This window comes from Amblyomma americanum, chromosome 6, assembly GCF_052857255.1.
Source record: "Amblyomma americanum isolate KBUSLIRL-KWMA chromosome 6, ASM5285725v1, whole genome shotgun sequence".
Classification (NCBI taxonomy): Eukaryota; Metazoa; Arthropoda; class Arachnida; order Ixodida; family Ixodidae; genus Amblyomma; species Amblyomma americanum.
This window is the reverse complement of record NC_135502.1, coordinates 20,202,289-20,229,004: the sequence shown is the minus strand read 5'-3', so window position 1 is coordinate 20,229,004 and position 26,716 is coordinate 20,202,289. Positions and strand designations below refer to the sequence as shown.

General features: G+C 43.9%; 2 protein-coding genes, 1 long non-coding RNA gene and 1 pseudogene across 10 annotated transcripts in view; 3 read left to right on the top strand and 1 right to left on the bottom strand.

The window, feature by feature from the left end:
* Positions 1 to 3,148, top strand: part of nsl1 (non-specific lethal 1) — a 119,847-nt gene extending 116,699 nt beyond the window's left edge. For both annotated transcript variants that reach the window (XM_077668727.1, XM_077668726.1), the window contains exon 9: positions 239 to 3,148. In XM_077668727.1, coding sequence (XP_077524853.1) covers positions 239 to 874 — 636 coding nt within the window. In that variant the 3' untranslated portion in view covers positions 875 to 3,148. The remainder of the gene's footprint in view (positions 1 to 238) is intronic.
* LOC144136424 (uncharacterized) overlaps positions 1 to 6,756 on the bottom strand; it is a 29,741-nt gene extending 22,985 nt beyond the window's left edge. Inside the window, exon 1 of one of the 2 annotated variants that reach the window (XR_013315612.1) lies at positions 6,513 to 6,756. This is a non-coding gene — a long non-coding RNA (uncharacterized LOC144136424). The remainder of the gene's footprint in view (positions 1 to 6,512) is intronic. The other variant, XR_013315613.1, reaches the window with a different exon arrangement.
* Positions 3,569 to 3,710, top strand: LOC144095759 (U2 spliceosomal RNA; annotated as a pseudogene).
* A 92-nt stretch (positions 6,757 to 6,848) lies between the features above and the next one.
* The window catches only part of YME1L (ATP-dependent zinc metalloprotease YME1L), a 43,094-nt gene continuing 23,226 nt past the window's right edge, over positions 6,849 to 26,716 (top strand). For 3 of the 6 annotated variants that reach the window (XR_013315610.1, XM_077668720.1, XM_077668722.1), the window contains exons 1-13: positions 6,854 to 7,063; positions 8,915 to 9,055; positions 11,496 to 11,667; positions 14,170 to 14,277; positions 15,808 to 15,938; positions 16,293 to 16,391; positions 17,332 to 17,473; positions 20,067 to 20,152; positions 22,106 to 22,196; positions 22,385 to 22,537; positions 23,424 to 23,556; positions 24,108 to 24,170; positions 25,085 to 25,353. Coding sequence is in view for 4 of the 6 variants with exons in the window: in XM_077668720.1 (XP_077524846.1) it covers positions 7,025 to 7,063; positions 8,915 to 9,055; positions 11,496 to 11,667; positions 14,170 to 14,277; positions 15,808 to 15,938; positions 16,293 to 16,391; positions 17,332 to 17,473; positions 20,067 to 20,152; positions 22,106 to 22,196; positions 22,385 to 22,537; positions 23,424 to 23,556; positions 24,108 to 24,170; positions 25,085 to 25,353 (1,627 nt within the window). In the remaining 2 variants the exon portion in view is untranslated. Of the gene's footprint in view, positions 7,064 to 8,914; positions 9,056 to 11,495; positions 11,668 to 14,169; positions 14,278 to 15,807; positions 15,939 to 16,292; positions 16,392 to 17,331; positions 17,474 to 20,066; positions 20,153 to 22,105; positions 22,197 to 22,384; positions 22,538 to 23,423; positions 23,557 to 24,107; positions 24,171 to 25,084; positions 25,354 to 26,716 lie in introns of all 6 variants that reach the window. The other 3 variants (XR_013315611.1, XM_077668723.1, XM_077668721.1) reach the window with 2 other exon arrangements.

The following is a 26,716-nucleotide window of genomic DNA, read 5'->3' as shown; positions in this document are numbered from 1 at the left end:
TATAATCTTGTGTAAGGGTCACATCCGTGTATGGGCCACACCCCGTTTTGGACCAGATAAATGAGAGAAAAATCCAGTTATGCGTTATTTTTTTTACTTTCATGTATGGACCACGCATTCAAAATTCAAATAAGAATGTAAAAAAAAAATAGCAGTCCTTACACGAGTGTGTATGGCATGTTGTAAAAGTGGTGTGAATATGTTGGGGCTGTACATTTGTACCCTCTGTTTTGTGCAGGTCGAGGACATGAGCGACGAAGCTTTTGAGACTCGTCACCGAGTGTGTGAGGAGGAAGAAAAGCGGCGCTTTGCAGGCCTCCTATCAAGGGCCGCCCAGACTGCCAGCGGCCAGGGCAAAGCGCAGCCATCGAGTAGCAGCGGGAAGGGAGCCCAGGCACACCACCACCGGCAACCGTATGACTCGATGGCGTACGACTCGTCAATGTCTCCACCACCCGCAGGGATAATGCCTCCCTGCTGGGCCCCCTGCGAAGTGGATCCTTATGAGCGGCGCAAGTTCCCGCTCTCCACCGAAGAGTATGAGGCCATGCTGGCAGACTCTCCACATCTGCTGCCTTCTTCGCCTCCCGGTTCCCCACCACCTCACCACGACTGCTCTCCGGCTGACGCACCGCCCCTGGAAGAGCTGTTGGAGGAACCGAAGCCAGAGCCAATGGCTGAGTCAGGCCCTGTATCAGAACCTGACAAGGAAGCAGTGGGGGAAGGAGGGCTTGGGATGGTGGACGTTGGGACTCTTGGCTCGTCGCTGTCCGAGCCTCAGTGCATTGCACCCACCATGCCAGACGATCCTGAATGGACAGTGGTGACCACTGAGCGAAAGGAGAACTTGGTTCTCAAGCTGACCAAGCGATAGACCAAAGCGGTTACTTTTTTTGTTTCCTGAAGGGCATGGAGAGGGCGTGCTTGTGCTGGCAACTCTAAGCCTCGCCCTACCGCCCTTTCTCTGACGTGTGATGGGACTTCGTGGCTCAGTTGGAGTGCAAAGAATTGCTGTTGCTCGTGTGTATGTGTGTGTACGTATGTGTGCGCGGCGAGAAAGGGAGAGAGGTGTCACGAGGTTTTTGTCACGTGCAGAAAACATGCAGTCCAAGTGTGTGGCTGCAAGATAAAGCCGAGTGTTGAGGACATTGATGGCTACAGCAGAAGCATTTTCCTGGCTTGTTTTGTTTTGTATCTGGTACCTTTTTTCCGTAGTGTGAGTGGGTGCATGTGTGTATATGATCTGTACATATATAATATATATACACACAATCATGATGCTGTACCATAGACTTGTTTGCCTGAGACAGATTAGGCACACGCTCCTCTTTCTTTGGCTTGCCTCTGGGCCGCCTTCCAGCCTAAGTTAGGAAAAAAAAAACTTCAAGAATGTGTGTAGACATTACAAGCTGTGCTCGACAGAACTTGACAAGCTGTACAAAGCCAGGAGCATGCACAAGTGTTGCCTAGAAGATTGTAGTCCTTTTTTCTAAAGTCCCCCAAAAATTTATGGCTGGAGGGAAGTTGTCACTTGGGTCGGGTTGGGCTAGGTTTGCAAGTAACAAGACATCTCGCTGACCGAGTAGCGTGTAAAATGGATTCTTACAGCATTGAAGACCAGCACCTGCGTTTCTACCATTTCAAATGTTTCTCAGACATTTGTACATATATGCTTGAAGGCTGTGTAATTTTCAGAGGTCCAAGAGAAACGGCACTTAGTAATTCATATTTTGCTTTTTTTTTCTCTCTTCATATCAAACATTTTTCTGTAATATTAGGTATGAGTTTTGCAAAGAGAATGGCAGGGAAATTTAAATTGCCTGTTGTGCTGTTGCAACTCAGTTTTTCTTTCCTTTTGTTACATGGGTGCAGGCAAAATTTTGTATACTGAATCCAAAACAAGTGCATTTCGTGTTCTGTGCTTCAAGGGGAAAGCCTTCTTGGCATGAATTGTTCACTGCTATGCTAGTCATGTCTGGCAAAGGATGCTAGCTGTAAATCTTGTTCTTTACATCCCATTATAACAATTTGTTGTGTTTTTTAAGGAGAGTTTCAAAAACCACTGATGGGTATGCACAGAGAGAGAGAGTGGTGTACCTTGAAGCCACATGGGTCTCCTGCAAGGTTTTTGTGCAAAAAAAAAAATGCAGTGGTAATTTTGTGAAAGCAAAAGTTTGTGTTCCTTTTGTACAATTTGACAGACATCACTCAGGTATGCAGGGCGTTTCACATAACCTGAACCAAAGTTTTTCAAAGGAGTTGTGCATTTTTCAAGGATAAAATAAAACTGCATCCTTGGTAGTTGCCTGCTGCACTTTACAGTTTCTTATTCCTTATGTTTAATAACTTTAGTAGTTGGCAAAGAACAGTCAGTTAAATTTTTATCTTTCAATTAGATGAAAAGAATTACAAGACGACCCAGACCAGTTTATGAAAACTGGATAACCTTTCTCTATGCTAAAAATAGTGCTGTCTGATATTTTGCCAACTGTATAACATTTCTAGGAACCCAGATGTTAAAAAAATTGACAACTAAAGAGTTCACGTAAAGTGCATACGATTGCTTTGGTTCACGAAATGTGAAAGCACCTTGTATAAAAGGGGGAGGGGGGGGAATTATAAAGTGGTGTGAAACTACAGGCATTTGTATATAGCAAGATAGGCATCCAAGTGATGGAGAGCTGAGTGTTAGAATGTGTACATTACTGTTTAAGCATCAAGTACAGACTCTTCCTCATTATGCCTGGCCTCTTCTCTCTCTCCCACTCCGTAAATTTTTTTGATGTTCTTCCAGTGTGGAGAGCGTTTGGTTTTTGGCTGATATTCAGCAATGATCTATAGGAAAGGAGAAAAAAAATGTGACCATAGTTTCTCTAGATTGGTCAAGAAAAAAAAAAGGAGGGTGAGCCGCTTTTTTTATAGTGTCATAGTTAGTGGTTTTTTTTCTCCCTGGTCCATATCTTCTCTTCTTTTAAGGAAGCTGGCACAACAGCGTGATCCTCAACAAGACTGTTGACTGAAAACTTTTTTTTTTTTCACTAATGTGGAGACATCACATTGAATTTGTGAACAATGCTATTATGGTTGTAGTTGAACAACTCTTGTGTGCTGTTCATTTGGCAAGTAAAAATCGAGCAAATGAAACAGGTCCTGTGGCTGTGCTGTGCATTTTTTTTTTTGTCATCTCTATGCTATTGAAGAAAGCTGCATGGAGCTATGCTTGGTGACGGCATATTTTGGCAATTAAGAGAAAGGTGCAGGGGCGGTGCATCTGTAAATGAGTCGCTCCAGCAATAATTCAGCTACAGGGCAGGCACCCAACACATTGCTCACTGCATGGTTTGCCGATTTAATCTATGAAAGCTTGAACCAGACATACCGAAAAAATTTGGTGGAACAAAGTTTTCTTCTGTGATCCTCCAACATCAAAAATGTGTACTTATGTTAGAAATCTGCCTTAAATAACGAGTGTTGCCTGTGGACTATGTTTCGAGAGGAACTTATTCACTGCAACTGGGGTCTATGTTCCGCTGCGCAGGACGAAAGGGCCTGTTTCGGTTATGTAGCTTTCACTTCATTGCCAAGAGAAGTATCTGTTACGGGTCCAATTGGACTTATTTTTGGAAATGTGGCGGAAAGTTTGAAGGTTGCTTCACTTCCGGCACCGGTTGGCCCGGTATTGCACTACCTCCGGGATTGGCCTTGTCTTTAGCGCGTCTTTACTATCCTGTCTTTCTATCCCCTCTTTCAACTCTCCTACTATCTGCACGTGGTAGCGATTGTGGCTCGGCTTGAGCCAGTGAGCAGGCCTGTGCATTTTCCTTTTCTTTCTTCCTGGCAACAACAGACAGAGAAGTAGTTGGAGTATATACAGCTGGAACACAATGCAGTTGTACAGACTATGTGGATCCAGTTAAGCACAATGCAGTTGTATAGTCAATGCTAGGTGGACAGCAGATGTGACTGCAGGCATGTAGTCAGAAATTTTTTTCCAGGGCAGGCCCTACATAATTTTGTATCAAATGAAGGAGTGGGGAAGGCTGCTGCGTAGTACATGCCTGCAAGGAGCACTTCCAAGAAGGGGGGGGGGGGGGGGGGGGGTCCTCAAAGTTCTGCTGGCACATGCTTCAGCACATCTCTGTTGTTATGCTCATGAAGGAAATGTTAGCAGAGTTCTAATACAATGGTTTTGCACATGAAAAGTGGTGTTGAATGTTTGCAGAGAAATGACAGATAAAACATAAAAGCCTGTCCTAACAGAACTGTCAGGTAAAAAAAAAAACAGCTGATTTTCAAAAACGGGCTTTTTGAGGCAAAAATATGCTTTTTCAACAAAGTAGGTTTAAGTTTATGGGGGTTTAACATCCCAAAGCGACTCAGACTATGAGGGACGCCGTAGTGAAGGGCTCCAGAAATTTCGCCTCTATCGAAATTCTACCGCTACGGAGCCACCGCGGCGGTAATACCAGTGTCAGCAGGTGTCAGAAAACAAATGAATCATGTACTAAGCTAGATAACTAAATTCCAAAAGTTCACTTTTTCACTTGCAGATAGGAACCTGGCTGCAACTAGAAATTCGCAGCTGACCCTTAGTAATAGGCAATAGCCACAGCCGCCGGTCCTGTGGCTCAACAAATTTTGACGATTTCTCGCGCAGTTTGAAAATGGCGCACCTGCTGTGTGCGTTCATGAAATCTAGACCACGTGACCTCCGTCCCACCCGTGCTGCACTGCTGCCGAGGCGGGCGCAAAGTCGTCATGTGAAATGTGCGCGGTGGGCGCCGCTTTGCGCGCAACTTCAGAAAAGTTACGCGAGAAATGGCCAAAATTTGTTGAGCTACAGCGCTGAAAGTAATCGTTGCGAAATTCTAAAAACTGCTACGACTATTTCTGCTGATGTCAGCTGCACGTATCTTAATTGCAACCAGGTGCCTACCTGCAATAGTGGACTTTTCGTTAATGGAGTAACGTCCCAAAGTGACTGGGGCTATGAGGGATGGCGTAGTGGAGTGCTGTGGATAATTTCGACCACCTGGGACACCTGGTTTTTTTTTTTTTTAACGTGCACCGATACCGCACGTCAGTACACGGATCTCTATTATTTCGCCGCGGCCGGGATCGAACCTGCGCCTTTTGGGTCAGCAGCCAGCACCACAACCCGTGAGCCCCCGCTGCGGCAAAAAAAGTTGACCAGCAGAACTTGCTAAACCGGACCACTAGTTGACATGATACACTTCTTTCTGACGTCCGCCAACACTATTCCATAAAAGCCATCTTTGTATATTTAAAGGCCTCTTTTTCAAAAAATAGCTTCCATGAAACACCTGGCATATGCACGTGCATCCTGACAAGTGCTTGTTTCGCTTTGCGTAAGTAAATCTTTGAAGATTAACTATGGCATAGGCTATTTCAGCTTCATGCAACTGTTCCAGCAAACTTAGAAACGCTATTCTCTTATTCTCTCGCTTGCTACTGGTGCTGTAAGTGGCATTTTGCAGACTGGCTGTGAACATCGCGTTGGGCAGCCCATGAACAGCCATTTTTTTTTTTTTAAGAAAGCCCATATGTGACTACCGAAGATGGCCGAGAAATCGAGGTCTTCACCTGAAGGCAGACTTTTGCTGAACACTGGACAAAATAAAGTGTGTATGGTGCAGAACACAAGTCCGGGAACATGCACAATCAGATCGGAAATTTGTATGCGTTTCAGTTTGGAGTGATCAGCAAAAGTAAAAGTAGGACAGTTAGGACTATAGCTTAAAAGCATAAAACTCTCTGAATTTTGCATAATCCTGCGAATGCGGGACATGCGCGATAATAAACCTGGTTGGTATCCAATCAATGCCTTCACGCATACATACGCTCAACCCTCATTTGTCATGCAGTGCTTACACGGTACGTATGATCCCAAAGTGCGAAGTTGATATGCAAACCAAGGGCATATCGGAATTCGCTATAATTTGGCACACCATCTGGGTTCCTGTACTCGTTTAGCACACATGCGCCAAGATCCACTGCTCAACCCGTAACCAAGTAGAATCAGCTGAATAACAGCTGTGCAGTTTGCTTAACAAGGAAAGCAGTTGACGGCGCGCTAGCAGGTTCCTCTTGATCTACAGAACTTGCTCTGACTGTAGCATCTAGGAAAGGCCCGGGTATTGCATAAAAATAACGGGGAGCAGGTTGGTTTATTGTTTTTTTTTCTTCCTCCATGGGTTTTAACGTCCCAAAGCGACTCAGGCTATGAGCGACGCCGTAGTGAAGGACTCCGGAAATTTCGACCGCCTGGGGTTCTTAACATACACTGACATCGCACAGTACACGAGCCTCTACAATTTCGCCTCCATCGAAATTCGACCGCCGCAGCCGGGATCGAACCCGTGTCTTTCCGGTCAGCAGCCGAGCGCCGTAACCACTACTACGTTTCAACCGACCGTGGTGTCAGATGCTTTTCGCTGCCTGCTTCTAAAGGCAAGATGCTAAAAGCAACAATTAAACAAAAGGCGACTCACACGGCTCTGACGACTTCAAGGCGTTGAGAAATCACGGTGATCAGATGTCGGTGTATGGACAACAGACAAATCATTGGAACGCACGAATCACATGAACCACATGAACACATTACGCGCGCTGCCGCCACTACCGCCGAACTGGCCGAACTGAATCGAAACAAAACTGAAAAATCATTTATTTAAAATTTTTAAGAATGTGGGTGCGATTTTTTAAATGTTTATGTTGAGCTTCTAAGAGCAATAATTATTTGAAAGCAGCAGTAGAAAATAACTTTTTACGTATGAACTTGCGGCTTGCGGCACGGCACGGCACGGTACCGGCGAGAATGAGCAAGCCTTGCGCAGTTGAGGTGATGGCGCTGCAGTCATTCAATGCCGGTGGGCGCATCGTCTCCAGATGAAACCAGACGATTGAACGAAATTTTAATAACTTAGCGTTATTTATTAAACGGGATTGCCTGAAGAATCGAGCACCACACGCCTTTTACTGAAGCTTACGTACGGTGACGACCATGCTTTCTATGAGCCACGGTGTGAGCTTGCAAGGTCAGGTGGGTAAAACTGCATTTGCTGCTACTTGGTCCCTCAGAATGATTATAGATTGATTGTAAGCGACATTAATAGCTTTCTACACGTCCATGGTGTGCCTTCCAATCGATGAGCGGACAGTACCTAAAGATATTGTTCTGCAGGAGTATACCCCTTAGACACATCCGCAGTAGCAGAACTACCAGCGCTGCGCAATTTGGAAGGGTAGTTACCTCAGCGAAACAGCCGTCAGTCATGCAAAGGAAGAAGAATGTAATGTACTACACTAGGCGACTTGGTTACCGCAGTCTGATGTGGCTGGACGTGTTTGGCGTCACTTTGAAAGAACCTTAGCAGCAAGGCATCCACATAATTAGTCGTGCACGTGCGTGGTGAGTTAGTGCGGTCGTGGCTTACTCGCGGTGGACACATTGGGAGGCTTGATTAAACGGTGCGGCGCTGTAAATTGGAGTTATGCATTGTTAACTGTACGGCACGTGAAAGCATTAGCGCTAATAAGTCATATTGCGTTCTTTATTGCTCGGACACTGCGGTGTAAGGGTGCTAATAAGCTACCTTTCGTGGTAATCACTTCTGTACGGGTCAGGACTCCAGCTCCGCGCCAAGTAACAGACCCGAGGCCGTTGAAAATGTTAGGTAAAATGCTGCGCATGAGTTTCTTTCACGGTTGTCGACTGCGCAGTGCAGAGGTATAGTGCCAGGTAAAATGTGCTTGTTCGTTGGTGCTCTCCGATGGACATCGGTGAGAAAAAAATGTCGATATATTACCAGGCCACCAGTGCTGATCAAAACGTTATAGTTAAACAGCTTGTAGTACTCGCCCTCACTGAATATCTACTGTTTATTTTTTCACTGTCAGGGAGGGAATTACTTGAGTCACAGGGTTTTGCATGAGCAGCATACTTGATAGTAGTGCTACAAATATAGAATTGAGCAGTGAGAACAATCTTGTCCTCTTTGCATACCTGTTTAAAAAAGACCAAATATTGACCTTTATGGTGCGTCAAAGTTGCAAAATTGCTGTTCATTTAAAAATGCAGATGCTACCCCAGCGTGTGAATGTAGTTCTTTTGCCCACAAAACATTGTGGAACTATTGAATTTAGCCTTTTTTTAATTGTTACCGTAAATGTAGCAAAATGATTGTGAATTAATTAATATTTATGGAGAAAGTTTGAAATGTTTGACTGATTGAAAAAAAAAAACAAGGCAAAAAATGCCAAATCTAAATGTAAACTGCACTAGTCAGTTATTTTGTATGTCATGTATGAACTATATGAACTTGGTTTTTCTATAATGTGCTTAATAATTTGCATGAACTCTTGGTATTCCCGTTGCTTCCTGCTTTGCTGTAGCTAAATCGTAATGTGTGTACATACCTTGTATGTTCGTATACATTATTTTAGGATGGTGTCCTGGAGTTGCTGTTTTCTTTGTTGGATTTGACCCCATGTGGCTATCTACTGTGAGGATGTCTACCATAGTGCTTTGTCATAGTTCACTGAAGAATAAGTTACTTCAACTTGGCTTGGAAACAGCCTTGCAGCATAAGTTCCCAGTAATTGCAGTATCAGTGTGGAAAGCATTATTGCATGCTCGGCATGCTGCTATGCATTTTGTGGACTAATCTAAACCGGCATTAGCTAGACTATGTTGCTGTGTGATACTTTCAATAATTTGGATCAGCATCAGAGGGATAACTGATTTTTGCAGAAAGTCGAAAAATCAAAAGTCCTCAGGCTAAAAATTCTTGCAAATGCCACTCTTTGTGTACTCAAGAAATTGTTGCCATGAGTGCATCAAGTTTTTTTAAGAAGTCAAGTGGATTTACAATTTTGCCATTTGTGTTTTCAGGTACTGTTCCCATTGAGCCATGTGGCATCACTGGTAGCAAACAAAAGCACAAACCGTACCACCCACAGTTCTAAGGTTTGCCAGCAGCAGGGCGGTCATTCTCAGGAGCTTGATGTCCTGTGCTCAGAAAGCTTTGGAAATGTAAGTTTTGTCTTTGAATAGATTTCTTTTCATCCCACTACTTTTACCTTGGTCTCTAGGGTGTTAGAAAAAATGTGTCACCTGTAATAGGACACTGCTTAAAGAAACAGCTGTTGGAAATAATGGACTGTCACTTGTGGGGTGCTTTTTTACTCCACTGACCAACTACAACAATGAACGAAGTCAGCTTTTTAATATTTAACTGTATTCAACAAGCCAGTGGCATCAAAATTCTTATACTTATAATTTAATCTGGTGATTAACTGCTTGTTTGCAGGCAACAAGAAAAGGCCTAGCAATGAATTATTTTCACATAGAGGAATTCTGTGCGGCAGTGGTGAATGTGGGTGGAGCGCTGAAAACTTAAGCTATATCCGACCACAGAAATTTAAAGTTTCACAGTATTGATATTTTTGGCTGACAGCACGCGTGGCTTTTGCAGACCACTTTTGGCTATCTACTGTTTTTTTTGAATGAGCACCGCTTATCAAAATCACTGTGGAAATTGAAGGCACAGCAGATTGCAGTCGCATCATGTGGTGTACACGAGCAGGGTGTTTTGGGCTGTTGCAACCCATTGGCATATACAGTAACAGTTGTGCTGCACTTATGGGTTATCTTGCATATCCACTGGCTTGGAGCTCTGTGGCTGATTTTGCACATTTCTGCCATAAGAACGTATTCATGTGCTCCCCAGACTTCATTGGTAATTCCGCTTAACTTTTGTAATGCGAGTGTTTTTGTGCTACTTTTGCTCGTGTAGCTGGCTGGTAGGAGATGCTTAGCATAGCCATTTTTTGTGCTTGGCTGCACCGAGATTTCTGTGATGAAATGTACACGAAATTGGGTCAAGGAATTCGTATGTCCGAGTTGAAATTGAATGTGTTGATTAATCTGACGAGCTGCTATCAGCAATTGCTGCAGTTCAAGTTTATAATTGGTGCATTAAGAACAGTAAGCAGGATGCCGAGTATGAGCCTGCAGTTAACAACTGCCTGGATCACAAGCGGTCATAAGCACATTTGAGTCCCAGTGCCTTGTCACCCAGCTTGTTGGAGACATCACGAATCAGATTAAAGTTTTAGGAACTGTGGATGGTTTTTGGTCATTTTCAGTCCAAAGTACATTGTATTTATTGGATTTTTCTGCTTAGTGGCAATAACATTTTCCAAAATAACGGGCATAACAGTTTCAGAACTGCAGTAAATAGGAAACTGAAACTGGGTTTTTGAGTGACACATGTCACAGATACGAGCAAAGGATGTCACAAATGGTATCAGCAGAACTATTGTGCGTGCATTGAATGGCTAAAGTGATAGTGCAATGTCTGGTATGATCTAAAACGAAGTCTATATTTCTGAGTTCAGCCAGCGTGGAGTGAACGTCTACTTAAGTAGTTAATGACGTCAGAAACACTGGGTTGGCCATCCAACCCATTTCTAGTTGTCCCAATTTAGGCCATAAAACGAGAACTTAAGATCCATTTGTGGTTGGAAAAGTTGCCCGAAAAGATCAAGAGATTGAAGAGAACCTTTGGTGAAAGCGTCAATAAAATGCATGTATCTCAAAAAACCTGGAGTCAAGGTTAGCTCCATGGGATGTGCATGTGTGTGTGTGCGCGTGCGTGCACATGCGTGTATGCACTCGCCATTGCATGCTTCTATTACACTGATATGACAGCAGTGCCAGCACTTTAATTTTACTAATGGTAGTCAGTGGTTTGAGAACATTGCATGTCGGTAGTCATGGTCTCCAAAGTAGTGGCAAGTTTTAGAGGCAGCAACTGAATGGAGTATCTAATTACATTAATGGCCCACATTGCTGATGCCATGTGTTTATCTGGTGCATATCAGGATATGAAACTTGGGTGAGGTTTTAGGATGTCCTTCGTGCGTATTTTCACACGGGTAGCACTGCACTGCCAGAGGTACCTTTTCATTTATTTATTTTTACTTACTGCAGCCTCACATGAAGTTATGGCACACACTGTCTTAGAGCTTTGCAATGCTTATTTCTTACCGTAGGTCACATTAATTTTAATGTTGTGCTTACGTTTGTGACTGTTCCGCCGTACCATCACCAAATAGTCACATTTCATGTTTTCTGCATCGTCTTGCCATGCTTTATGGCAGATTTAGTGGTGTTCTATAGTGAAAAATTTGGAGAACATGGAAACACTCTGTGTGGAACTTGAAGTATGCTTTTAGAATGGTTTGTCACTGCGGTTGTGCGACGAAACACAAAACAGTAGCTTATCATGCAGTGTTTATTGTGAAACCTACAACTTGCAGGACTGTACACTTTCTATGGACATTGTTTTTAAAATGTTTTATCTAGTTTGATCACTGCCTACATATTGAATGGGATGTTCATGTACGTGTAATACAATTTCCTGTTACTTTGCTTATAATGGAAATGTCTTTTTTTTTTCTTTATCTAGGTGCTTTCCTGGCTCTCCAAGTCTAGCCTGCAGGAAGTTGCAAGGCTTTCTTTGTCTGAAGCACAGCTGAAACGGCTGGCACTCTCCAGCATAGGATTTAGGCACAAGAGACGCAGATCTCCTTGGCTTGTTTCTTGGTGTTCCACGGATTCATTCTTCGAGAACAAGAATGGCAAGTCCCTTGCCTTTCTGGCTTGCTGCTTTATTGTGCTGTAGCTTGTTTGATATGTCAACCCTGATTTACAGCACATACTCATTTATGTTGCACCCACTGCAGCAGCTTAGTGGTCAGGGTGCTCGGCTACTGAGTCGGAGGACCCGAGTTTGATCCCGGCCACGGCGGCTGCGTTTCAATTGAGGCGAATTGCAGGAGGTGCCTGTGTGTTATGTGATTTTAGCGCACATTAAATTATCCCTGGTGGTCTAAATTAATCCAGAGCCCTCCACTGCAGCGTCCTTCAAGGCCCATGTGTTGCTTTGGGATTTCAAACCCCACAATTTACAATTTGGTTTGTTTATGTCACCTTCAAGGCGGGGGGCATTGCAGAGGAGAGTGGGTGAAATATTGTGAGATGCAAGATTACATGCTTATGCCTTGGTGAGAGAAAGAAAGAGAAAAACATTGGTCATGCATAGATGGAGCTCTTAGTTCAGGGCCCCTGCAGCTGCTGCAGCGATCTTGGCTCGGTCAGTCAGCATTCGCCACTTTTCCAAGCTCTTGCTGCCTCTCACTGTTCCATTATAGCATTCTGTGTTTCGGGCGCTGCCATTATATTTTCGCAGCCCCATGTTATATAATATAGGGTCGGCTTGTCCCGCGCACAAGCTGTATGCTTTTATATTGTGTTGGGTGAGTTTTGTTTGCAATTTGAAGATTCAAAAGCGCACTCTGGCGTGTATTGATGCGGCATTGGAACATTTTTTCTTATTTCTCTTCTCTCTCTCTCTCACAAACTAGACAAAAAAGCGGCAAGAAAATGCAATGCAGTCGTAGGCCAGTCCTCAGTAAACAGTGCTAGCTAAATTGGCAAATATTTCATTATCTTGAACAGTGGTCGCCAATCTGAGGAGGAAGTACAGATCAAGTATAGTCATGGGAATAACAAACTGAGATCAGGCTTTAGTGCAGTGGAATGGTAATCGGATTTTATTGTGGTGGTCAGTTCGGCCAGAACTATATGAAGGAGAAGATATTAGATTATTGTCCAGGTCCTGAATCATTTCAGTGAAGACGGTCTTGCCGTGGAAGCTGCAGAGCTGCTTTTTCGCAAGATGGGGCACCCTGTGGAGAGTGCGGGATAATTTGCCTGTCGCCCAGAAAACTGGTTGAAAATAAATGGACGTTGTTGACGCAGGCACAACCCACTTCTATGAAACACCAACTGTGTATGCAAAGTGGCAGGTGCATGCTTGCCAGCTGCCACCATCTGTCTCCTGCACCTGTAACCATCGTGATGTCTGCATGCATACTAGAAACTGGTGGTCTGTTTTCAATCAGCGGAGCTGGGCGAAGGCAGAGGAAGAGACGTGCGCATGCGCAAAGAGGCCGCACGAAAAAGGCAGATTGGGTGGAGTGGGGATATTTAGGATTTTGACCAAGGTATGGTGGCCATGCCCGGTACGACACTTTTCGTTATACCAGGAGTTCTTTCCATTTCAAAATTGAAACTTGGCTAATAATGCTTGTGGTGATGGTGTCAAGACAGACATTTCACTTGAGACTAAACGTTTTTTATCTGTGTACATGCTTACCTTTGTTGTTTAGTTCAGTTCATGCTCCCCCACTGTGTTTAATTCTGGTGGGACTTGCAGGACATGGAAATAAACCAGGAGGAATAAATGAATGAATGAAGTGAATAGAAGATGCACCTGAAACCACTGCTGTGTAAAAGTTTCTCAACCTATGTCACACAGCTTGGCTTTACCAACAGTAATGTAGTAGATGAATGGGCCAATGAGCCTGAGGCCATACAAAATGCAGACAACATTTAGTGTGCAGTAATTGGGGATTTTTATGGGCATTCCAGTGCATGAAAGATTATATGTAAATACAAATGTAGCAAGAAGTCACTGCAATGCAGAAGCAACTACAACAGAAAATCTATGTAGCAAAAAGGTGGCAGCTTAGGTTTAGAGGTACACAGATAATTATAAAAAACAAAAATATCACACTAAATTGGTCTTTGCATTTGGTGTCAATTTTATTAAGCCAAAAAAGTGTAGGAGTGAAAAAGATTTAAAAGTGTTGCATGAGGTGGAAGACAAGGGGAAGTAATTGAAGAGAGAGAGAAATAGGTGAAGGGAGGGGAAAGGCCATTCTTCAAAATGCAAGTTTGGACAGGAAAACACTTTAAAAAAACCGGGGGAGGGGGGGGGGGGGGTGCTTTAATCTTATTTGTACTTCACTCTGCATATTGGCAGATTTTAAGCCCTGAAGTGGATGTAGTTTAGGCTGATGATGGCGATGACAATGTCCTGCATTTTTGGAACACTAGCAGTGTCCATTTTTCAAAGTATTTTTGGCGGTTACAGCTCTGCTCTCCCGTAAGGACATATATAAGGATAATTCCAACTAGTGAACTGGACTATAGTTGGTGCCAAGATGTCACTATTCGGCAGCTTATGTGATGCAAGGAAAATGAACAGGAACTTGGCCTGTTTTGCTCACGCTCAGGTTTTTCACAAGAGCAGCTCAGGAGAAGCGCTCCATTGCTGTCCTGTCTGTTGCTGGGTGGAAGTGCCTGTTCATCCAAAATTGCATCACCTCTACTGCCACGGCCACGTGAGTACTCTGCTTCGCTGTACTCAAGTTCTACTCTTGTTGGTCATTGTTAGCAAAGAGTGTTGATGTGTTTGGCGTTCTTTTGTCTTTTTTCTTTGGATGTTTAAAGTGAATGCCTAGCCTGCTGCTCTCAAAAGTACACACAAGGGCCTGAATATTGAGTACGAGTGCAACACATTAAATCTGGAACGTACTGTGACATGGTACTGTGGCATACGAGGTTACATGGTTTTCATTATTGATCAAAATATTATAAAGTGCGGCGTTTGGTAGGTCTCAGGCAGTGAATTTAGTGAAATTGAGGCAAACTTGGGCGATAAAACATGGCACGGATCTGTCACCATTGCTATCTAGGTTGTGCCAAGAAAAATTGAGTCACAGATAAGTGCAGCAGCAAGAAATGGGATAGGAGTACAAGATTGGCATCACCTGTTACACCTGGTTGCTCCATCTGGAATTGCTGTTTACAGCAGGACCTCACAGCTTAAGCCATCTGTACAATGCAACCTTAATTTGACGTGGAAAATTGTTATTTTTTCTGTTGAGTCGGTCATTTACACTCGGCAACAGCATTTTCTGGCATTGAAGGGAATGTTTCATGGACAGAGCATCCGTAACTGTCTCATTTAACCTGGTAGTTTGGCCGCACGATGGTGCACCTGGCCATCTGGCGCGTTGACCTCTTTGCGGCAGCTGCACTCCTCTGTTGCTGGTGTAGCTGGCGCCATCTACGGAAGCTTCTTGTAACAATACATGCTTAGCAAATTCGTTCCAATCAAGGAAACTTTTTATACATTGACTTTCTAATGCTGAAAGTTGGTATTTGTGTTCCAAATGTGCGTTAAATAATGAATATTGACAATACGCTATGTTTTAAGAGAAAACTGCAAGCGGGGACTATATTCCGCTTCGTAGGAAGAATGGGTGCATTTTGGTTTCATAGCCTCTGCTCCACTGCCAGAAAAAGTTGTGGAGTATAGTTCCTTTTTATAGCACCAGAGGGCATCAAGCTATCTACTGCAGGCACTTACACAAAAGCACGCACTCAGCTACAACATAATGTAGTAGAATCCCGATGGTGCAATCTCTGGTGACGCTAACTTTGACATGGCACGGATGCACAAAACTACTCGGCTGAAATACTTTATAGACAGTGCACAGACTCTAGTGTTCCAACACCCTTCTGTGCCACTATAGTTGATACAAATGTTGGAGCAGCAAGCGCAGACTGCCAACACCGCTATCACAAGTCTTGCAGTACACATTGCGAGCGCTGAGCAGTGGTGCATGGCCGCAAATAAATCTTGTCAGCCATGACCATATTTGTGTTAATGCATTTCTCACGCTTTAGCATACAGATTTTTTTCTTGGCAATGAGAATTTCGTCTGTTACAAATATTTTTTACAACCTCGTGAGCTTCCGTATCATTGGGATTCTACTGTACAACTCTCCTCATCTCGGTCCTGAAAAAAAATCTAAAAATTGGTGGTTCTTTAAAGGTCTTGTCTTTGTGTTGCTTTATTTTGCAGTGCACATGCCGTACCAAATTCGGGGGTTCAAGACGAGAAGCAGGCAGGCTATGGATGTCCACCCAGCCCTTGTGATGAAGGCGCCCGACTTCAATGAGCGGTTTTTAGGTCTCCGGACTAGAAAGGACAAGGTACGCATCTGCACAGCTGAGGTGACCTTTAATGCAATGGTCGTCTTTCTTGTAGAAATAAGTCAGCCCAACTGACCTTATTCAGTGTGTTGTGCGTGTGTTTGGAGGAGGTGGGCCTGACTTCTGTGTCTCTATCCAACTGAAAGAGGAACGGAATGTCCAGAGTATGCTTGCAGATTTCACATTATGTTCCCTGATCCTCATTAGCATTTGCACTGCTGCTGTATCGGAATAAAAAGAAACCAAGTTGACGACAGCTCTTCTCACTGAAATCTGGCTTTTGCTCTTGTCTATTAGTGTTTTTATTCTTCCTTTTCTTAATTTTGCCAATGGCTGCTCCTTTTATTCATGTAGGACAAGCAGAAAGTGCACTCGGAAGCTGAGCAAAATGAGCGTCTCAAGACTCTCCTGTCTGATGAAAATCTCACTACGGAGGAGCAGCAAAGGCTCAGGGTGAGCACTTTCACATTGCCCCTTGAGTTTGTACTCTTACATTGCTCCTTTGATAAAGGCTCCTTAATGCGGTTAGCCTTGCACGCTAAGTAAATTACATTTAAAAGAAAATGAAACTGCCAGCTCAAGTTCTAAAGTGGGAAGTGCAACAGAGTCATGTTTTGGCTTTTGGTTTATGGGACTTACCGGGGTAGTTTAAGAGACAGGGAGAGCAGAGCAGGTTAGAACTAATGGTACCTTGTGGTAACGGAGTGAGTTTTATGGGAAGGTAGAAATAGCAAGTGGGGCAGTGGAGAGTTGAGTAAGCAGATAAGATGAAGCTTGGGGCGCATAACTCCATTTTCTCAGGGGTACAGTTCCACAGATGGTGACAGTGATGCTCAGGGCCACTGCGTTCTAATGCCTGTCTAAAGAATTACGTGGTTGCAAATAGGAAAAATTTTATGAATGTAGGTAATAGCACAATTACCAGGACTTGTTGCCATCAGTTCTGTGGCACACTGGTTTAGCACTGAGTTTTAGAATGCATAAGGCAGCAGTTTGAATCCTCGTGATCAAGAAAAAAAAACTATCTCGTCTTTTTTCTTTAACAGCAAAAATTAACAGCATGCAAATTATTTGTACCATCTCCCCTGATGTGTGTTTCCCGCTAGGTTGAATTTTGATTTGTTTTTGAGCCAAACTTGGCATTTAAAAAGCCTGTAACACAGGACAGAAGGTGAAGCCGGAAGGTGGGGTAGGGTACCATCGAGAGAATGGAATTACGCAGCTTATGAGCGGGTGGCACGGCAGCAGCTGGCATTAAGGAAATCAGCAGGGGAGGCCTTTGCTTGCGTGGATGTAGCTGATGATAATGATGATAATGATTACGGGGTTGAGATGAGGCATCAGTGCCTGAAATGAGTCATAGTAGACTTACCTCTGCTTATGGCATGGGCAGGTTGCATTTGCTGAAGGCTACCTGGCCTGCGATCCCAAGGCTCGGACGAGCACCAAGCTTCGGGTGTTCAACATCTTCCGTGATCTGCTGGGCATCATTTTGATCCTGGCGATCCTTTTCTCCTTCATGGGTGAGCTCTCTGGTACCAGGAAAAGCTTTTTCTTTCTTTTCTTTTGTCACTTTGACCCTCCTTTGATTTTGCAAACTCTAAAGATGCAGAGTGTTGCAGCAAAAAACAAAACCTGTTATGCCAGTTTGGTTTGGTTTTCGTTTTGAGTTCCTGGTTTTTTTTCTGGGATTCTTGAAGAGACACTACAGTGGAGTTCAGTTTTGACCCTGTGCCGTAGAAAAAAACTGCAGGAGACAATGCTGAAGCATTTGGCTGTGCTGTAGAGATTTTTTTTTTTTTTTGGTACAAAATATGAAACTAAAGGAAAGTGCCTGGTGATGCCATAGGCTCTTGTGTGAACTGCAGTAGATTCTCGTTGATATGAACTGGATGGTACGAATTTCGGGATGATAATTTGTAAAATTCCTCAGCCGGAGTGCATTGCATACAATGTGCAGAATTTCATTCAGAGGTTCTGAACAATCTCTTGCGCTACTACAGTTGGTAGAAACGTGTGAACCATGATCGCACCTTCAACCAGTAAGCACTGCCCGTACATCTCCGACGCCGCAGTCGCTAGTCGTGCGGTACGCAGTGTTTCGCACTGCAAGCAGCGACCGGGCGATGCGCGGCCTGCATATCGCGCCGACATTGCAATTGCCAGCCGCATTGTTTGCACCGCGAGTTGTGAGCTGTGGCCGTGAGGCCGTAAATAGATTCCGTCAGCCGTAAACAGATGTGCGTGAATGCATTTGCCATGCTTGTGCATATGGATTTTGTTCGTTTTGGATGACACGAATTTATTTGCGACATCCTGAGAATCGTTTTATCAGGATTCTACTCTGCTTGCATGAGACAATATTTATAGATTGCATGTAATCTATGTAATGCTGCCTCGACCAGTGGCCCAAGCCGTTGGCTAAATAGACGTTATGAAATTAAGCTATACAGGTGGTATCTGGCGCATTCATTAGGTTGGCAATAAAAAAAGAAAAGCAATAATGGCCTTCCCGCGCCACCGATGTTGCTGTCGCAGTGCATGGCAACCAAAACTTGCCTTTAGGGTTTCTGCACTAATATTATAAATGAAATCACACGTCATCTTAGTGTGCAGGAAACTGTGGCCTTATCAAAGGTGCTTTCCTTGTTGACAAAATTTTCGTATGCAAGCACTGAAGGGCAGCTGACATGTTTTAAGAGTTTCTGAACTTTCCTTTTTGGAAGTGAGGAGCTGGTGCATGAAATTATTTTTACTTCTGTGATTTTTGGAACCCACTGGCAGTGGGTTTCTGGTTGTACTATCCATGCTCACAAATTAATGAAGACATGCTCATCACCCATTTACTTCTGGGATAATTTATTATGCCACTTTTTACTGCTACACATAGTGATTTATGAATTGTGGTGCTGGGAGCCATTGAGAGAAGGCAATTTAGAAAAGTGCCTGGTGAGATTACACTTGTGTTTCCATTTGCATCAGTTGCCTAGTGCAAGCCGTCTACTGTAATCTTTCCATTTGTACTTTGCTTTTGGTTCTGTTGCAGAAGTTGATGTACTTGTGATGGAATCAGTGCACTTATGTTATCAGTGTTAGTTTGCTCTACTATGCTTAGTTGAAGCTGCTTGCAGCTGCACGATGTGGGGAACAAAGCCTTGCTGCTGTGGCTTTGGTTGTGCTGCTTAAAAAATTGCAGCAGACACTTAAGCTCCACCTTAGAGGCAAGCTGAAATGGTTTTTTGAGAATTCGAGGTTATTGAAGGATTCCAATCTAGGAAGCTTCTAGGTAAAGTATGCAAAGTGTTTTTGCACAAGCATTTAAAATAATGACGTAAACACCGATTAAAACCACGACGATGTTCAGGCTTCTCTTCACTGCATTGGGGAATGCGGGAAAACTCGTAGTGATGTCATTGTCGCCGAAATTTCAGATGTCTGCTGTCTTCATCTGCACGCTGCTTTGCGGCGTCCGTTGCCGCCAAGCAATGCTTCGTGAGCTTCATTTTCTAGCTTTTTTTTTCTATGAAACAACCCTTTCTTTTCAGCCGCTGAGGTGGCTCAGTGGTTATGACGCTCAGCTGCTGACCCAAAAGACGCGGGTTCGATCCCAGCCACGGCGGTTGAATTTCGATGTAGGCGAAATTCTAGAGGCCTGTGGGCTATGCGATGTCAGTGCACGTTAAGGAACCCCAGGTGGTCGAAATTTCCGGAGACCTTCACTACAGCATCCCTCATAGCCTCGGTCGTTTTGGGATGTTAAACTCCACAAATTAAACAGCCCTTTCTTCGCTGGAAACAAAGAACAGTCGTACGGGACGTCATTATCGGGGCTTCTGCCCGTCACTGAGCACTGCAGAGAAGCCTGAACGCTGACGCTGCTTTATTTGGCAATTACACCACCAATTTTAAATGATAGCTCAAAACGATTTCGCAGGCTTTACCATCATGTTTCACACATTCGGCCCATTTAAACTCATCGAATTCTAAAGCCTCTTCAGTTGCCCTTTAAGGGTATGACACGATAGCCTGCCTATATATGCGAAATGGGCCATTCTGGACTTTACATTCATTGATCTCTGGGCGTCCTCATACCACTCCACTTTGTCATGAACTTTCCTTTTCTTCCAGGCGGTCCATTCAGAAGAGTTCTCATAGGGACCACAAATGAAGTGATGCCAGAGGACATCGATGTAACCTTCGATGACGTCAAGGGGGTGAGTGCTGATAACTGGGAGTGGAATGTATAATGTTAAAGCTAAATTGCCTCAGATGCTTGGAACAGACTCGAAAAGTCGGTGCATTTTGTGATGAATGCAGTCGAACTGGCTAGAACCGCCATGCCAGTGCATGCAGCAGGTGTTAATTGCAGCTTTAAAAATGCTTTAATGGGCCTCTTGGATCTTGTGCAGATTTGGAACTATTGCAGCCCTAGAGAGTGCATTTTGTGAAGCTCTCAACACTGCATCACTGCTGTTCGCTCCTCTGCTGTGGTTTTGCTGATGGCTAACTAGTAGGGGTGTGCAAATATTGAAACTTTCGAATACGAATCGAATACGAATATGAAGAAAAAAATGGCTTCGAATATCAAATCGAATATTGAATATCTGTTCAGTACAAAAAAAATTTCAGAAAACGATGAGCAAGCAAACGTTGTTGCCCTCATTTTTTTTTCAAAATAGTGTATGGCCTTTGCAACTAAAATAAACAAAACTAGACTGCCTCAGTACCATATAAAAAAACGTGATGTGCACAGAAATGTATACTACTTGATTAGACAGCATAACAGTATCCAAACTATAATGAGGTCATGCAAAACAAAATCCATAAAATGACAAGACTGGCAACAAAAAAATAGCATGATGACTATTAAACCTCATTCATTCGGTGTTAAGGGACTGGAAGAAATGCCCGGTTCATCCGAAGGCCTCTGTTAATAAAATTGCCCGCGCCGCCCCGAAAAAAAAAAATGCTGCCGAAAATGCTGAAGACGCAGTAAGGCCTTATGAGGCGGCTCCATCGCGCTAACACCTGTAAGCCCGTAACAAGCCACCCGTTTTGGAGTGCTGGAAGAACAACACGAATGCAAGCAAGGGGCCGGGCAGCACACACTGGCGTCGGAGCAGCGCGGCGGTTTATAAAAAGGAAAAAGAAATAAGCCGCGCGGAGCTGGGATTGGACTGTCGGCGAATGCGCAGGCCGACATTTTAAGTTGCCGCGGGGCAGCGGTGAAGCTCAGAAACCGAAACTACACAGCCAGGCTATTTTTTACCCTAGCGACAGAGGCCTTCCGATTGTTGCCACGCCTGCCGTTACGCCCGCTAAAGAAGTGTGTAGGTTACAATGCACCATGCAATAGGTGAGATTTTAACGGTCGCTTGCCCTATTGTGACTACTCGACACGCCCCTTCAGGAGGCTCCATCGGCATTCCACAAGTCAGCTTTCCCGCATAGCGTAGTCTACAAAGCGGGATGGCAGAAGTCGCGCTTGGAAGAGTTATGAAGGTGGCAGGATGCATGCTTCAAATGTGGGCATTAAATATGTAACGTACTACCGAAAAATAAAAAAAGAGCGCAATTTCGCGTCGTGATTGCTTGAAGCGGGCCGTCGGCCATCTTGTCCGCAGCACGGGTGATATGTGGGAAAGCCCACTAGGGGAAATACTCACGAGGTGAAGCCTTGCGGCGTCGGGGAGCGGTAGGTCCGCGTGATAAACAGCGGAAAAGGAAGCGGATAGGACCTCTGTATTGTTTTCCTGGAATTTTTAACTCAATTATCGGCTAATTTGCCCAGATATTGTGGTTTTGCCACAGTCGAATTTATGAAATTATGCGCAGTGTACAATCACTGGCGAGTATTCGGGAATTTTCGAATATTCGGAAATTCCCGAATATCAATTTTCGAATACGAATCGAATATCAAACATATTCGATTCGTATTCGAAATTTCGAATATTCGCACACCCCTACTAACTAGGTGTTGTTTTCCGTTTTTCCAGAGACATCAAAAAGAGTAATCACCTCTGTTTTTAATAGCTATGGAAAGCCTCATTACTGCATAAAGTGTCTTCATTTTGTCCATTCAACACTTGCTGGTTTCTCTGTCTTAAAGCGGGCCTCAAACTCGAGTTATTGTGCTTTTTATTTTTCATTCTCTCTCTTCTTTTCAGGTTGATGAGGCCAAGCAGGAACTGCAAGAAATTGTGGAGTTCCTGAGAAACCCAGAGAAATTCTCCTCCCTTGGGGGCAAGCTGCCCAAAGGTATGCGTGTACATAATTTTTTTTAGGTTTGTTAACAAATTGCTACCCTGCACTGCTTATGGTGGGGTGTAAAAATGACTAACGAAGAGTCGTACTCATTTGGAAGAATAGCTAAAACACTTCATTTCTTTACAAGTCATTTCAGTTTAGTGTTGCTGGTGATTAAAAAACTTGTGCCTTGACTGCAGGTGTGCTGCTGGTGGGGCCCCCTGGGACAGGCAAGACCTTGCTGGCACGAGCTGTTGCTGGCGAGGCAAACGTCCCCTTCTTTCACGCGGCGGGCCCCGAGTTTGATGAGATCTTGGTCGGCCAGGGGGCACGGAGGGTCAGGGATCTCTTCAGTGAGTGCTAGCCAGTGTTGGCTACATCATCGTGGCGGCTTTTGTGCATACTGTTTATTGTTCTCATGTGTCAAATCAGATCTAAGGTTATTTAGCTTCAGCTGGTACAGAAACTTCAATTTAATCTGAGCACAGAGGGCTTGTTAAATGCTCAGGCAGCCGGGTGAATCACCATCAAATATTTACCATCAGTGAACAATGAAATTTGAACGAAATGAATGAAAAATGAGTAAGGCAATCGACACGTGAGCAACATAATGAGATCTTAGTTGAGCGAAACTGAATGCCCTAGCGCATTTGATTCTCACTTTGAAGTTGTAAAGACCGCTCTTTGCAAGTTTTAATAGCGACAACCTGTATTTCCTCGTTGGCGGCTAATATTTTTTTTCTTGTGTTGACGTATCAGTTACTCTGTTTTCATTTAATTTGGCGCTGACGTTACATGCAAAGTTCTCCACAAATGCAGAAATATGCAGGTGCGTAGGTAAATGTGCATCGATGCAGATTATTTGTACTACTGCATATGGGTACAGTGGACTCTCATATAATTTGGACTAGTTTATTCAAACTGATGCAGTCTCATCAGCATTATGGTCTTGAATCGACATAAATCAACAGAAATTTTCAGTTCCCTTCGAGTTCTAATTGCCGAGAGTCGACTGTATTGTCCACACAAAATACAAATCAAACCATATGAACGAAGACTCTTGCATGTGTCTTTTTGGTGTGGTTGCAGTCTGGTTAGAGCTCCTCTTTTTTTTTTTTTTGAAAACAGCATTTGACATGTCTGCGGTGCTTTCGCATGCGGTTGGTGCTGGCATGTATATATACTCTCCAGTTTCTGTGAGGCTGTTTGTACTAATAGCGGTTGTGATGTTGGTTCCAGGCACTGCAAAGATGAGGGCTCCTTGTGTGGTGTTCATAGATGAAATCGACTCGGTGGGAGCGAAAAGAACCAACTCGGTGCTGCACCCATATGCGAATCAGACCATCAACCAGCTGCTCACAGAAATGGATGGGTATGACATGCTGGATATCAGTTGTGTGTGTGGTCTTTTTGGCAGATTTTAATGTCTTGTATGAGAAAAAAAACTTTAAAGGGCACCTTTTTCTTTGTTTCAATTTTGTGAAATCCTTGTCATGCAGTGGCTATGTTACACTTTTGAAACTTTATAAGTTCATTGATTTGGCTAGGGGGTAGTCTTCAACACCTTAAAGCATTAATATTGCACAAAATGAGATGAGATGGAAAGAAGTGGTTCATGCAAGCACATGTCTTCAATTCAAATGGAATTTGCTGATTGGCCAGGTATGCAGTACTGGTGTACTTCTTGCAACCTTGGAAAAGATAGAACATGAAAAGAAGGAAAACATGCCAAAGTAGATCTCCTCAGCAGATGCTAGTTGAATGCAACTGCTTGTGTGTGTCGCTTCCTCTTCGTCCCGTGCTTGTTTGTGCGCTATTAATGCCCCAGCACATATGAGTGCACTGTGTCTTGTCTCATTTCTTCTTTTCGCTTCCTTTTACTGAAACACACTTGCCATGTTCTCACTTCTGTTTTATGTGCAGTTTCAGGCAGAATGAGGGAGTTATTGTTCTTGGCGCTACTAACCGAAGGGACGACCTTGACAAGTGAGTATGGCATTGCGTTTCCTGCTGTTTTGCGAGATTGTAATTCTTCTGTTTCACGGCAAAATCATTAAAAAGGCTGCCAGGTGTGCATTCAGAAAGGCGTTTTGTGCGCAAATTTATTGGTGTGTGCCAACGACACTTTGCCTCACTTTGGAAGGACCCCATTTTTCTCTCTTGTAGCGCCATCCTTGGCTGTTCTTCACTGCAGTGTAGAGTAATGAAACCACAGCAGCAGTAATTTTCTAATGCGATCAAGAGTAGAGAAGGCGAAGTGATGTGAAAAGTTATCATCAGAGGCATGCATTGTAGTGCACTGCACGTTAGACAGATCAAGGTGGCTTCCACCCTGATCTGTGCGTGCCATAATCGGGCTTGTACAGTTGCAAAGGAGGGCTAAGTGACTTCTAATGCTGACTTCTAATGCTAACTTCTAATTTGCTGCCTAAGGGTTGGCTAAGAGTTATTGTAATTTTTGCTGCATAGCTAATTTCTCGGAGACCTGCATTACGGCATTCCTCGTAGCCCACATGCCAGTTTGGGATGTTAAACCTGCCAAACCGCCCTCTCGGCTGCGTTGACTTTGCGTGCCATGCATTTAGAGGGTATTGCAAACTGGAGGTGGTGCACTGTGATGCCAATGTCAAGTCTGATTGGTCATGTAAGAAGTTGTATCAAAGGACCTACCTTAATGTCATTTTTTTTGGAGTGTGTAGTACATATTGCCTTTTGTGTGAAGCTGTCAACTAGGTTTTAGCTAAACTATTTGTTCTACAAGCAAAGGCCTGGACCCTTCGGCCTCCGCGAATGTGAGCACGCAACTTACACTCTGTGCTTGCTCTTTAAAATATCTGTGGCCTGAAGGGTTTTTGGAGCTGCCTTTGAAGGGCTGCAAGTTGGCACGCTTGATTGCCCAGGGCACTGTTGCGGCCCGGTCGTTTCGACGTAGAAGTCCAGGTGCCCGTGCCGGACCTGGCAGGTCGCAAGGAGATCCTGCAGCTTTACCTGGGCAAGGTCAAGCTTGCACCCGATGTGTCGCTTGATGTCCTCGCACGTGGGACGACGGGTTTCACTGGTGCAGACCTTGAGAACGTGGTGAACCAGGCTGCCCTGAGGGCAGCCATTGATGCCGCTCCAGCCGTTTCCATGCGCTACCTTGAGAATGCCCGGGATAAGGTACTCATGGGTGCGTACTATGCCTTCATCTTTGCTCTGGCCTACAGGGTACTGTTGCTTGACAGGTGTGTGGAACTTGTAGGTTTATCCCTTTCAGGTCTGCGTCATCATTTGTGGATGCAACCAGAACATTATGAAATCCTCTTATACAAGTTACAATGTTTACAAATGTGGGTGCATTTAAAATGGGCTGAAATCTGAAAAACATTGGTTTGAACCATCTCCAGACAGGCGTGCGAAATGAATGCAAATAGTTATTTTCAAGATGAATCAATTCGCATTTTATAGTAGCTCTGGTAAGGCTGCAATGAGTGTTTTTTTTTTGTTGCTTGTTTTCAATCATGAGTGCTTTTAAAAATGTGAAAAATGTGCCGATTTGTTCACATAAAGGCTTCGTGCCAGGAGTGAATGAAAAGAAGTTATCATTGTCACTGGAGTGGTTGTAGTGGAGCTTTTACAGTTACTATGTACGGTCCGCGTCGCACTTGAGTAGAGCATGCAAGTGGCATGTTACCCAGCCAACAAACTGGCACCTTCCTGCAACTGCTAGGCTGTAGAAGTAAGGCTACTGCGGACGTAGCACCATATAGGCATTGCCAAGCACGTTACCCAAAAACCATCAGCTGCTCTATAATACAGTTTTATTGTCTGGTGTGCACTGGCCAAGCGCTCTACACAAGGATGACACAGCTGTACAGCTAGGTTAGAGGCAGTGTTGTAGCCGTTACCGAAAAAAAGTAACTAAATACGTTAGTCGTTACGCTAAGAAAAAAGGGATGCGTTACCGCCCTTTGTTAGATACAAAAAAATGTAACACGTTACCATTACTAAGAAAAGTATCGCATGTTAGTTTTCCGTTACTCCATGGCCATAAATTTTAATTAGTGCATCATCGCAGCAAGAACTCACGATAACAATTTTATAAAGCTCATATTTTACATAAAACTTCTAGCCCAAACTGATTTTAATTGAAATCCTGATTTAACCAGAATACTTTGCCCAAATGTGCAGGAGCTTAGCAGTGTTTAGTGGCCTATAGTTACATGTGATGGCTTCTAACTCTAAGGCACATGGTGAAGCCACTTCTGAATGTGACATTTAACACAAAATGACACTTCATAATTAATTCTAACTTCACAAAGAAAACATTGCTTAACTTTCAACAAATATATAGTAATTCTGAAAAACGTGGTGCTCCAAAATGCTCGGCATGCTTCCACACTTTAGAGAGTTGTATGTGTGAGTGGTTTGGGAAGGGGAGCTAGGTGAAGGTAAGTGTGTGATAGTGTGTTCGTGCACGTGTTTCTTGCTTTATGGCTATTCTGTATTTTTTTTTTAGTTGGTCGCATTGTCAAGGTCAGGTGTTTTCTGGC